Consider the following 13,257-nt stretch of genomic DNA (forward strand, 5'->3'; position numbering starts at 1 on the left):
AGGTGGTCTGTTGCCCTAGTGGGGTCTTGAGCACAGGCCCGGATGTCCTCCACCTTTGGTCCAGACCATCGACACAGCTCGGAGCACTCCCAACTGTCGGAAGCTTCAGTATTACATCCGTCCAACGGAATGTCGTTTCGAGGGTCTCTTACCGGTCCTTACAGTGGCGTACCCTGGACCTCTGGAGTTCACTGCAGTCCGAGGCCCGTTTCCTCCGCGGCGATCGTGCCGGTCTCTGGCTTTTCCCTACCTGTCGAGATGATGAAACCCCCTGGTTAGAGGGCCTCAGAGTTCTGCCCTTAATATCAACAGCGTCTCCCACCAGGAGCTCCCTCACTCTTCAGCCATCTCTAGCTCTCGCGTCCCCGGGCTGCGGCTCCCGGCGCCTGAGGTCTCTCTCCTCGCAGTCCCGCAGGGGGCGCCCCAGTCCGAGCACGACGCCTAGGGGGAGGCGGGAGGGGAGCCCAGGGCGGGCGACGTCGGGGCGGGGTGGGGGGGATGTCCCGGCTATAAAGCGTGGGCCGCCTCCCGCGGCGCCCGGGACGGCTGGGGCCCTGGGCAGTCGGTCGGGCGGGCGCCGGTTGGAACTCGGGCCGTGCGGGCTGCAAGATCCGGAGCGCTCGGTTCCCCCCCGGGCCGGAGCCGGGGCAGGTGGGGGCGCAGGCCCGGGGGATGCTGGGCTCGGTGAAGATGGAGGCCCATGACCTGGCGGAGTGGAGCTACTACCCGGAGGCGGGCGAGGTGTGTCCTCGGGGATAGCGGAGCGAGAAGTGGGGAGCAGGAATCAGGGTGTGGGCTTAAATGGGGGGGCAAGGACCGGGGTGTGGGCTCAAATGGGGGCTCCAACTGGAGTTGAGTAGAACTAGAGGCAACTGAGACCAGGTGTAGGAGTCAGGGACGGGCGACCGACCGGCATGGGAGCGCGGTTTCCCTAGGCTAGTCGGAGCGAGGGATAAATGGGAGTCAGGAAAACTTAGGCAAGCGTCAGATCCTAGCTTAAACGTGAGGGCTAGGAATTGGGGACCCCAAATCTAAGGAATTAAAATGAAAAAACCGGAGCTAGAACTCAGACCTCCAGGATAGGGGACAGAGCTGAGGGATTAGGAAGTGGGTTCAAAATTGAGGGAAAAGATGGGAACTAAGGGGTGAGAGAGGGAGGTCATCATGAAGGGAAGTCTGAGGTGGGAGCTCAAGGTTAGAATATAATGTTAGAGATGAGAGTTATGTGGTAGAAATCAGAATTGAGGTCCTGGGATAAGGATCAGGGTGCGAACTAACATAACATCAGAAATAGGGGTTAGTGCTCAGGGGTTCTTATCCAACCAACCTTTTGGGAGTCCGAAATAACAGGTGGGTTAGAGTTGGGGTTCTGATACGCGGGGTCGGGACATGGTCGGAATTGGGGGCCCGAGAGCAGAAAAGGGGTCGATTATCATTCCCCACCCCCATCCCTGCTCCTGACCCTCACCCCTTCCAACTGAACTTCACCGGTTTAATTGTTCTTAGAGACCCTCAGCAGGGATTCTCCTTGTTGGAGACTGAAGGGTTTCAGATTTCGCACCTCCCTACCCCCCTTCCAGTAATCTCCAGTAATTGCTAATGTCCTCACCAGCCCCATCTCTGACTAGACCACCCTGGAGTGAGGGTAGCGGGTTCTTAATTCCCTCACCCTAGCAGACAGAAAGTCCTTGCCTGAGTCTAACTCCCATTCTCCTTGCCTCAAGGACTACTTAGCTCGCTCTCCATAGCAACATTGTGAAGTGGAGAGGGGCTCAGAGTCCTAGCTGGAGGGTTATGGGGCTCTGGATACTTAAATTCCTAACCTGGAAGGGGACTGTGGGCTTCCGGTGTGTGTGTGTGTGTGTGTGTGTGTTTGGGGGGGGGGGCGCTGGAATGGCTGAGTTTTCCAAGGGGACAAATCTGCAGGTTACAGGGTCCCCCACGTGCCAGAGCCCTAGGTCTTTGGTGTGAAGCTGTAAGGTGGGACTCCTGGATTCCCAGGCCTGCGGGGCTTGGCATGGTGCCCGGGAGGGGCCAGTCCTGGGGCTTTGGAGGTGTGAGGTGCACGTGGGGTGGGGCAGGCCGACCAGGGAGGGGATTGGGAGAGCTGAGAAGTGGAGACCCACGGCTGGAGGTGTCAGAAGGCAGAGAACAGGTTGGAGATGAAGGTTCCCAGGGGTGGGGGGATCCCAGCTGAACCCCTGGAGAGTTCAGAGTCTGGGGATGAGATTTAAGGGAAGCAACTACAAATCAGTGTTTGGAGGGCCACATCTTAAATAAATTGTGGGGGGTCTAGCATGGAGGAGTTATTTGGGGCACAGTCTGAAGATCGGGGGACAGATCATTTCATACTTTGAGGAACAGCCTAGAGGTGATCAGCATTTGGGGGCATATTTTGAAAGAGTCGCCATATGAGAGACAGGAGGTGGAAATACGGTCTGAGGGTCTCCCCAACCTTGACATCGGCTGACCCACCGCCTCCCCTGGGTCAGAACAATGGGTCAAGAAATATTTGCTTTCACCGAGCAATTGCGAACCCTGAGGTCCTCCAAACTGCTTCTTGCCCTCCATGTCCTCCTGCTGGGGTGATGTTGACACTCCCAGGCTGGCTCCCTGTCTGGAAGGAAACCAAAAGGTATCATCCTGGGGTGTCCCCACTGGCCTTCGATTCTCACAGGTCAGCTAGTCCAACTGCTCCCCCAGTTTACAGATGGAAAACCTGAACTCCTGTAGTGTTGGGGGGTGTTTGAGGTCCTGGGCAGAGACTGGGATTAGAACTAGAACTAGGCTTCTAGTTTCACACGGCCTCCCTCTGCTCTCGGTCACACCCTTCTCCAGAGACAATAAGGAAATGAAAGGGGAGAAATTTCAGCCTCCTGGGATGGGGGTGCAGGTCCCCTGAGGGCTTTCCCCCCAATCTCAGCCCCGCCCTGGCAGGCAGATCCGGCTCAGGGCTCAGACCCGGACACTGGGGGTTCATCCCAGCCCCGGGGCGTGGGAAAGCCTAGGGTGGATCAGGGCAGCTGGAGTGCTGGAGGTCAGACCTCAAGGAGGACTTCCGGGTGGGTGGGTAGCCAGAAAAGGGAGGCTCTGGGGTCCCAGTCTGTCTTCCTGATAAGAGAGAGTCTGACTGAGTTGGAAAAGTGAGAGGAAGGTTGCAGAGGGATTTAGGAACTCTCTGTAGATTCCCCTAAATCCATCATCTTCTTCCTCCTTCTCTTCCCTTAATCTGGGGAGGGGGCAGAACCAGCCAACCAAGGAGGAGACCAGTGTGTGGGGGAGGGGAGTGGCTGGGAGTCCCATTTCGATGTGAGACTTTTGGGGAGAGGGTGATACTGAGGAAAGGAGGCAGATAGGTACAAAAGTGTACTGAAGGGAAGAGGTGGGGGTGGGAGAGTTGCGGGGTAGAGAGAGACAGGGAGAGGTGAAGGGGGAGAGCGTGGGGAGGAAAGGCAGAATGGGAAAGGGAAAGACAAGAGGAGAACACATAAACACAGATGCTGAGACAGGGAAAGAGATGCACAGATACACAGAGCCAACAGGGAGATTCCCAGGGACCTGAGAGGAAATTGCTACCTGGGCAGATATGTGAAAAAGCGGAGAGTTTCTGGACTGGATCATAAACCTGGCTTGGTTGCCACCTGTCCCTGACTTCCAGAGCAACCCAGGCAATTTCCTTTTCTTTCTGGACCTTGAGACTTGCAGACACAGTGACAGGGAATGAGATGGGTCCCACTGCCTCATAGCAAAGGCGGCTCCAGCCAGGGCTAGAGCAGCACCAGTAGTGCCGTGAGACCCCGGTGGGGGCAGGGAGCAGTGGAGCCTGGAGATGGAGGATTGAAGGAGAGAGGATGGAAGACAGTGGAGGGAAGGAGTAAATACACACACAAAGAGAAATCACCATCCACCATGCTTCCTACTTTCTGAATCTTGTTCACTTTCTGCTGCATGTCAGCTCCATCCGGGCAGGCATTTCAGTCTGTCCTGGTCACTGTCTTTATGAGTGATCAGGACACCATTCTGGAACCAGACTGCCTGGATTCAGATTCCCAGTTCTGCCCCTTCCTTGCTATGTGACCCTAACTCTCTGGGACTCAGCTTACTCAGCTGTAAAATGGCCATCATAATAGGCCCCCCCTCCACCCCCACCATAGTGCAGTTGTAGAGATTCAAGGGGATCTTTCTCTGCCTGGTGCAGAGTAGGTGACCAATTAATCCCTGTCGAAATGATGGAAGAGTATATGGAGGGTTGCTTAGAGACACAGCGATGTCCACCGTATTTCATGGATGCATATTTTTTTCCGCATTTGAACATTTGTGAAAGTGGAATGGCTTTTACAGCCAGTGGTGTCAGGGATTAAAATTGACAGTGTTTCTTTCCATTCTCACTGATGTTTAATTCTGCAGCTTACAAACAGTGATGTCTTATATTTGATGATCTATAATAAATAGATGATATGAAGTTGAAATATGTGATTTCTGATTGTCAAACATTTTTGACCTATCAAAAACTATCATTCTATAACCTAAAAGATAGAGCAAGAGTATACATGTAGATTAGGTCTCAATCAGTGGTTCTCAATTTTGGGGGTGTTGGGACCTCTTTACACTCTTAAAAATGATTGAGTCTCCCAAGAAGTTTTCCTTGATGTGGGTTATGTTTCTCAGTAGTTACCACATGAGAAATAAAAACTGAGAAAAAAATTTAAATATGTTAATTAGTTTTAAAGTAGCAATAATTTGTTAGTAATAATGTATTTGTATTAAAATAACTTTATTTTGCAACATTTAGTTAGAGGAGAGGTACCCTCACATTTTTTGCAAATCTCTTTAGTGTCCATCTGGTTCCATAGAAGACAGTTAGATTCTCGTAGATGCTCCTACATTCAGTTGTCACATGTCATGTGGCCTCTGGAAATCTCCACTGTACACTCAAGAGAGAAAGAGTGAAAAAGGCTAGTCATATCTTAGCATCATATGAAAATAGTTTTGACCTCATGGACACCCTAAAAAGATCTTAGAGACACCCCAGGATGTCCTGGACTATACTTAAGCATGAGCTCCAGTGTGTGGGAGCACTGGGGGTGGGAACGGGGTCAGGGAGCGGGGTACATGAGGAGGCGGAAGAGAGAAAGACTTCAAGAGACAGCCCTCTACAGAGGAAGGTAAAGATGGAAGGGACTCATAGTGCAGGCAAGACAGACCGATGGACACACAGTGGGTCTAGCTACCCCATGTTGGCTAGTGAGTGGGGACCCACTGACCCCCTCCCCCTCTCTCTTTCTCTCCACGCAGGTTTATGCTCCAGTGACGCCGGTGCCCACCATGGCCCCCCTCAACTCCTACATGACCCTGAACCCTCTGAGCTCTCCCTACTCCCCCGGGGGTCTCCCGGCCTCCCCACTGCCCTCAGGACCCCTGGCGCCCCCAGCCCCCGCAGCGCCCCTGGGCCCCACCTTCCCAGGCCTGGGCGCCAGCAGTGGTGGAGGCAGTGGTTCAGGGTATGGGGGCCCAGGCCCTGGGCTGGCGCATGGGAAGGAGATGCCCAAAGGGTACCGGCGGTCCCTGGCGCACGCCAAGCCCCCGTATTCCTACATCTCGCTCATCACCATGGCCATCCAGCAGGCGCCGGGCAAGATGCTGACTCTGAGCGAAATCTACCAGTGGATCATGGACCTCTTCCCCTACTACCGGGAGAACCAGCAGCGTTGGCAGAACTCCATCCGCCACTCGCTGTCCTTCAACGACTGCTTCGTCAAGGTGGCACGCTCGCCGGACAAGCCCGGCAAGGGCTCCTACTGGGCCCTGCACCCCAGCTCCGGGAACATGTTTGAGAACGGCTGCTACCTGCGGCGCCAGAAGCGCTTCAAGCTGGAGGAGAAGGTGAAGAAGGGGGGCGGCGGGGGCTCCACCGCCAGGACCAGTGCGGGCTCGGCCGCCTCCACCGCCACCCCGGCGGCCACTGTCACCTCTCCGCCCCAGCCCCCGCCGCCGCCCCCCGAGCCTGAGGCCCAGGGTGGGGAAGATGTGGGGGCTCTAGACTGTGGCTCGCCCCCTTCCTCCACACCCTATTTCGCTGGCCTGGAGCTCCCGGGGGAGCTGAAGCTCGACGCTCCCTACAACTTCAACCACCCCTTCTCCATCAACAACCTGATGTCGGAACAGACGCCGGCGCCTCCCAAACTGGACGTGGGGTTTGGGGGCTACGGGGCAGAGGGTGGGGAGCCTGGGGTCTACTACCAGGGCCTCTACTCCCGCTCTCTGCTCAACGCGTCCTAGCACGGGGGTGGGAGCATGGTGGGTGGGGCACGGCTGGAGTTTGCACCATCAGGCTCTTGGGGCCTGCTTCTCCTGGTGACACTTTGCTTGTCCCCTCCAGCTAACGTCTTGGTTGGTCTATTCCTTAACTGCGGCGACTGCTGCTTGTGTGGGCATCGTGTCGATCTATTGGGTACTGTGGTAACTGCCGTTGACATCTCGGTGGGCCCACTGGGAACTGCGAAGACCACCATGTTGATTGATACTATTGGTTGATCCTTTGGGTGCTCTGATGGCCGCCATCGGGGATGACATCTGGCTGGTCCTCTGGGTACCGTGATGGACATCCTCTTGGCTGACGCTTTGGGTGTGATGGTGATACCGTTTCAATTGCATCTTCTTTGGCTTCTTGGGTGCTGTGATCACTTCTATTTGGTGGACATCTTGGCATAGTAGGTGCTAAGCTGGCCATCGTCCCACATAGCATCCTTTTTTTGCCAATGGGCATTGGGCGTAACATCCTTTTTTTGCCCTTTGGGTGCTATGACGGCCTCCATCTTGGCTGGCTGGCATAACCAGTGACAGCACCATGACAGCCACCACAGCCCCTGTGCTGGCCAGGTTGTCTCTTCGGTGTGAGTTGAGTGAGGGATGGAGATGAAAACATTTTTGGTTTTCTCCGGAGCCTGTTTCCCACTCCGGTCCAGGAGAAACCGGACAGCACTGTCGGGGCGTGGGGAGTGTCTGCTGAGGTCTGGTTCTCGCCTGGGAAGTGGGGTGCTGGCTGTGTTGGGACATTAAAGGCATCATTTCTGCCTCTTACAGATGTCTCTTCCTTGGCGGGTGTGTCTTATGGAACTCGAACACACGAATTGCTCCCCTCCCCTGTCCCCGAGAGCTGGCTGCCTCTGGGGGAGGGGCCAGGGGAGGCATCGACCTGACCTTTGGCTCTTTGCTGTCCCTGACCCCAAGGACAGTTTGCTCACAGATAGCAGCCCCCGCAGCAGTGGGGCCAGGGCAACAGGGGGAGGTGGCTGTGCAGTGACCAAGGCCAGCTCCCCACCCCCAGCTCCCAGACACACACCTCCAGCTCTGAGGCTCAGGGAGCCCAGGGGCTGCTCAGTTTTTGGTTAAGCTGGGGAGGAGGAGAGGGACAAACAAGGTGTTACCTGAAGGAGACGGTGCTGTGTGTGTGTGTGTGTGCGCGCGCGCGCGTGCACGCGCGCGCGCGTGCACACACGCACGCATGTACATGTACCCATGTGCCTCTGGGTCCTGGGAAATCAGTGTGCCCACTGAGGTCCCAGAGCGTGCTACTTCTTGTTCCTGTCCTTCGATTGTGTGGGTTTGTCCGTACCTACTCTGAGTGTGTGCTTATTGTGGGCGCCTCAGGATGTCGGGCTCGTGTGTGTGCCTTTGCGTGTGTGTGGTTCTCTTACACACCTGAGCCCCCTGGGTCTCACACTGTTAAGTGCGTGTCTCCACACGTCAGTTCATCTGCATACCCATTGTCTCAACGAGTCTGAGTGTGACTACGTCAGTGTTGCGGGTGTGCCTGTCACTGTGTGTTTCCTGTGTGTCTCTGTTAGCATCTGTCCATGTTGAAAAGAAAGTCTCCCTGTGTTCATGTATAATGCCTGTCTTTGCTGTGTGCCTGTCACCGTCGTATGGAGGGTCTACTGGTCCTGGTGTGTGTCTGTCACTTTTGTACGCAGATGTGTGGGGAAGGAACTGGGTCCTCCTTGGCCTGTTGGAGCCTCTGGGCTTGGGGCTTGGGTGTGTCTGTTCCTCCTTGTCTCTCCCTAGGCTGTGAGTCTAATGTCTGTTGCTGAGATGTTTGGAGGACGTGGCTCTCTTTGAAACGCCATTGTGTCCTTCACGCCTCTCATTTCACGGAGTGGAAAGTGAGGCCCGGATGGGAAGGGACTGGGCCAAGTTCATCCCTCCTGGCTGGGGCAGGTGGTCTGAAATGGTCTTTTCCTCGTTTCACATTTGTCTTTCTTGGTTATTGGCTCGCTATCACTCACTCATTTTATTTAGTCATCAAAGGTGAAAGGCTGTCTTTATCCACGTGTGTGTGTGTGTGATGTCTCCCAGTTTCTGTGTCCATCTTTCTCTTTGTGTCTTAGTGTCATCTCTGTGTCGCTCTGTCCTTAGCTCTCTCTTCACGACTTTATCTCTCTCTGTCCCTTGGTTTTTTGAACACGTTCATTCATTCTTTACATTTGTTTCTCATATGGTTTGTCTTGCTCCCTCATATTCTCTCCTTCTTCCTCTGGGCCTCTGTCTCTGTCCTTTTTTTCTCTAGGGGGCCCTGACACTTCCTCTCTTGGGGTCCACCTCCTCCCACTCCTCCTTAGGATCTCTGGCCTCTCTCCTCCTTGGCTCTCCCTCTCCCAGCTCCCTGAGTTTCCGCTTCTACCTGCCACCTCGCTCAGGCTGGGCCCTCTATTTCTGTCACTGTGCCCGCCCTGCCGGCTGCGTGTCACCCCCGCCCCCTGCCGTGCTGGCTCCCTGTCAGCCGTCCCACCAGCCTCGCTGTCCTGGGCAGGCTGGGGAATTCCTCCTGGTTCCTGGAAAAAACAACTGGGGCCGAGAGAAAGGCCCTCAGTCTCCCCGGGCGCCCGCCCCCCTCCCTCGGGCCTGGGGGTCTCTCCCGGAGTCGGCCGGCCCGAGGCAGGAAGCCCTGCGGTTTCTGGCTTCTCCCAGGCGGCCTCCGGATCTGGCCCCCACCCCCCCGGCCAACAGCCCAAATATTATTCCGCAGGAGGAGTCGGTGGCAGCGGGAGGAGGCCCAGGCTGAAAGAGGCTTTCAGGGCGGCCAGGCCTGGGGCTTCCTGTCCCCAGGCTCGGGCCTCAGGCCGCCCCAGTGGGGACCTCAGGTGGCCGGAGGGGCGGGTGTTGTTGTAGGGTCCTGAGGGAGGGTGGGGCCATCCGTCAGGGTGTCTGGTGGCCACCGTCTCGGCTGGCGTGGGCAGGTGTGACCCCCACCCCAGGGACAGCCGGCCGATGTCCAGTGTGGAAAAGTACCACGGTCAGACGTGGGACACATGGACAGACAGGAGGACGCCAGGAATCAGGGATGGAGGGATAGCCATGGGGACACAGAAGCTTGGGCCGGGAATAGCTGGCCCTGGACACAGTTTGAGGACCTGAGGTGACATGGTCCAAGGGAGGGATCCCTGGGTGGAGAAACAGAGGGCCGGGGCAGGGTCCCTTCGGTGGGCAGAGGGCCTTCTGCATCAGAAGGCAGGAGATGATGATGATAATGATGATGATGATGATGAAAATAATAGCTACTAGGGCTTAGCCTATGTCCTGCCACGTGTGGGCACCTTACGGAATCGACTGACAGAATCCTCTCCGCCCCCCTTTTTGTTATAGGTGACACCGAGGCATGAAGAGGTGAATGATTTGCCCTAGACCACCCAGATGGCAGTGACTTTGGGAGCTAGGGCTTGAACTCAGCCAGTCTGGCCCAAGTCAGTGCCCTTGACGGCTGAGCTGTTCTGGAGCCTGGGAGGGTCAACAGCAGCACGGCAGGGCCCTGGGGTCCCCATCCTTCTCACAGTCACCCCTGCTCCAGCCACAACCTGCTGCGGGGGGGCGGCACTCCAGAAGCCAACAGTCCAGGCAGTTTAAGACTGCATATGTGCATGTCCGTGTCAGTTTGTCACCGGGTATCATGCATGTACTCTCGTGTCATCGTGCCAGTATCGTTGAGTCTTCAGGCTTATGTGTTAACCCTGCGACGCGTCGCTGGTTACCAGCGTGATCATGCCTGCATGTCTCTGTGTCAATGGCTGTCACCAGGTTTCTGTAGGTGTTGCTGCGTTTGCGTCACTGTGTAGCATGTGTGCTACTGTTCTGTCATTGCCTTCTGTGTGTCTGTTGCTGTGTCCTTTGTCACTGTTTGCATTTTGTTGCAGTGTCTCTGTGCCTAAGAATATGTTTGCCTATCATTGCGTCCTGCTGTCTGTTACTCTGTGTGCCTGTCACTGTGTCTGTTACAGTGTGTCTTTGTCACTGGGTTCTTTGAGTCTGTTTATGTCTCTGACACTCTGAGTCTGCCTATATCTGTCTCTGTGTGTCACTGTGTCTGTCCTCCTATGTGTCACCATCTACCCAGGTGTCACCGTGTTACTCACCACCCAGGCCACAGGTGGGCGTGTCGGGCCCACTGGTGCCAGAGCTGGGGCCCAGCCCATCCCGCCCTCTCCTGCCATGGGCCAGGCTGGGCGCCTGTTTGCGGTGCCTGCCCCAGGTAAACACCAAGATCCGGAACCCGAGGGCCACCTCCCTCACCTCCGCCCTTGTCCCTCAGCCTGCCCTGGACTGCGCTGCACCAGAGCCCACGGGCAGTGCCCCCAAACTGGAGATGTGCCCAGACCCTCCCCCCAGCCTCCCCAAGCCCCAGCCTTGGTCTAGCCCTGTCTGTCTGTCTGTCTCTCTGGCTGGCTGTCTGCTTCTTTCTGTGTGTGTGCCTCTCCGGGTGTCTGCTGGTCTTGCTGTGTTTCTTTCTGTCCCTACCTCTTGCCACAATTTCTCTGTGGTTTTGCCCTTTTCCAGAATGACCCTTGTCATCATTCTGTGGCTGTCTCTCTACCTCTAACTTTTTGTCTTTTCTCAGTGAAGTTTGATTTCTCTGTTTTCCTGATCTGTCTCCACTTGAGTCAGCCTACTCTGCCAATTTCTACCTCTCTGCCAATCTCTCTCACTTTGTAAGTTTCTCTTTCTTCTGTCACTGTGTCTCTCTCAGCCCAAGTCTCTCAGTCATGGTCACTATCTTTATGTGTCTCTAAGGCCCCAGCCCCCACAGGAGCAGACCTCTGCCATGCCCAGGTCCTTAGAGAAGTATATGGCCCCCAGCCTCCCATCCCCAGCCCACTAGTATATATATAAAGGTATATGTACATATTATTTATTTCTGTACCCGGGGGCAGGAGGGCAGACACTGGGGCCTTTGTGTAGCCGCTGCCCGCTGCCTGCCCGCCCGCCACTCCTCTCCCTTCGTCCCTGCCGCCTGCCCGCCTCCACTCCCCCCGCACAGAAAGGTTCCTGTGGGGCCTGCCAGCTTCCTCTGCCTGAGGTGTGAGTGGGCATGCCACGGGCGAGGCGGGCAGGGGGGCCTGGGGGATTTTTCCAGTTCCAGAGAAGCTTTCTGGGTGGGGAGGGCTCCAAGAGGAATGGGCTGCTGTCTGTCTGCGTCTGCTGTCCCTGGGTGTCCCCGGGTCCTACCTGGCTCGTCCCTGGGGGGCTATCCATCCATCTAATGTCATTCTGACTCTTTCTCTTTTGATCTGGGTCTTATTCACTTGTGTGCAGACTGTCATTGGGCATATGTGCTAGGTGTCTGTTGAGCCCGGGACACATAATTAACGAGATGCAGTCCATCCCAGTCGATTCTCTGCCATGTCTATCTCATTTGCTTCACTCGCTTCTTGAAACCTTCTACCTGTTCCCATGAAAACAAAATCCAAAGTCCTTACCATGGCCTACGGGGCCCCCGATGCTCCCTTACTATCCCTCTCACCTCATTTTTATGACTCCCCTTGCCGTTGCCGCACTGGCCACCTGGCTGCTTCTGGAACAAACCATGCAGGCTCCCACCTCAGGGCCTTTGCACATGCTATTCCCCCCAATTTCCCCTAACTCTCCCCCTCGCCTCCTCCACTTTGCAGTGCCGTCTCTTCAGTGAACCCATTCCTTACCTCCCTCTTTAAAACACCAGCCTCCGTCATTCTCTATCTCCTTTCCCTCCTTTCTTCTTAGGACTTAACACTCCATGGTTGTCACACTTTATGGGCCTGTCTGTATGTCTCGCCTGAACGTCACCTCCCTGAGGATGGGAGCTTCATTCTGTTCTCTGCTGTATCCACAGCATCTACTGCAGTGCTCGTCATACTATAGTGGATGCTGAATAAACATTCGTTAAAGGAAAGTAGCCCCGTTAATCTATCTAGCCTTTAAATTAGCCCTGTGCTGGGCGATGCTGGGGACACAGTGGTGATTGAGACAGGCCTGGGCCTGGCCTTATGAGGCCGACAGTCCAGTTTCCAGACGATGATGATCTAGGGGCGTGCAGGGTCTGTGAGAGTCCAGAAATGGCACCTAATGCAGCCCGGGACTCAAGGAGGGCTTCCTGGAGGAGGTGGCAGCTAAGCTGAGACCTGGAGGAGGAGTAGAAGTGAGCCAGGCCTTGTTGTAGGGCCCAAGGCACCAAGACAGATGGAGCTTTGTCCTTCTTTATGGAGTTCTGCTCTCTCTCTGGCTCATAGAACTTTTGAGTTTGAAGATGTCTTAACTCCCTAGTTCAAACCTGTATCTTTCCCTGATTTCGGTCTGCCTGTCTCTCTTTCATTTGCTCTTTATTACCCTCCTGTTTCTATTATATCTGTATATTTCTCCACTTTCCAAACATCTGTCTCTTTGTTTCTACCTCATCTCCTTCATCTCAGAGGGTCTCTGGATCTCTCCTTGTCTCCCTAGGTTTTTGACTTCTTTCTTTCTGTAAGCTAGTCTCTCTATAATTCCTCCCCACCTCTGCTGTCTCCCATCTTTCCCTAGGTTGCTCTTATGTCTCTGTCTTTTTCTCCAAGCCTCTTCACCTCCTTACTAATCCCCAAGTAAATCCCGAACCCCTTCACTCTGGATCCACCCTGGAGCTGGGGGGAGAGGGACCGATCCAGCCCCCACACACACACCCACGCAGGTCAGGTCCTCTGCTCTGTTAATGGTTAACCCAACCTCTATCTAGAATACACACGCTGGCCAGGCTGGGGGTGACTCCCCTGCCCCCCACCCACCCACCAGCTGTTCTTAAAGGACCAGGTGTCCTCCGCAGTTCTTTAGCCCCCGTTGGCCCTGCTGTTTGGAGGCCTCTAGCTCTAAGGATGGGGGAGGGGGAGCTATCCAGCGCTTGGGTCCGCAGAGCTGGGCCAGGGGAGGCCACAGATTACCCAGAAGGGGAGCACGGGCAGAGTGCACCATCCAGCGTCA

General features: G+C 55.5%; 1 protein-coding gene across 1 annotated transcript; it reads left to right on the plus strand.

Annotated features, from left to right (window-relative positions):
- Positions 1–552: 552 nt before the first annotated feature.
- Positions 553–7,443, plus strand: FOXA3 (forkhead box A3). Its single transcript, XM_016155457.2, has 2 exons — positions 553–741; positions 5,296–7,443. Exons 1-2 carry the CDS (start codon positions 673–675, stop codon positions 6,277–6,279), a joined length of 1,053 nt encoding a protein of 350 aa, XP_016010943.2. The 5' UTR covers positions 553–672; the 3' UTR covers positions 6,280–7,443.
- Positions 7,444–13,257: the final 5,814 nt, after the last annotated feature.

This window comes from Rousettus aegyptiacus, unplaced genomic scaffold (genome assembly GCF_014176215.1).
Source record: "Rousettus aegyptiacus isolate mRouAeg1 unplaced genomic scaffold, mRouAeg1.p scaffold_m13_p_14, whole genome shotgun sequence".
Lineage (NCBI taxonomy): Eukaryota > Metazoa > Chordata > Mammalia > Chiroptera > Pteropodidae > Rousettus > Rousettus aegyptiacus.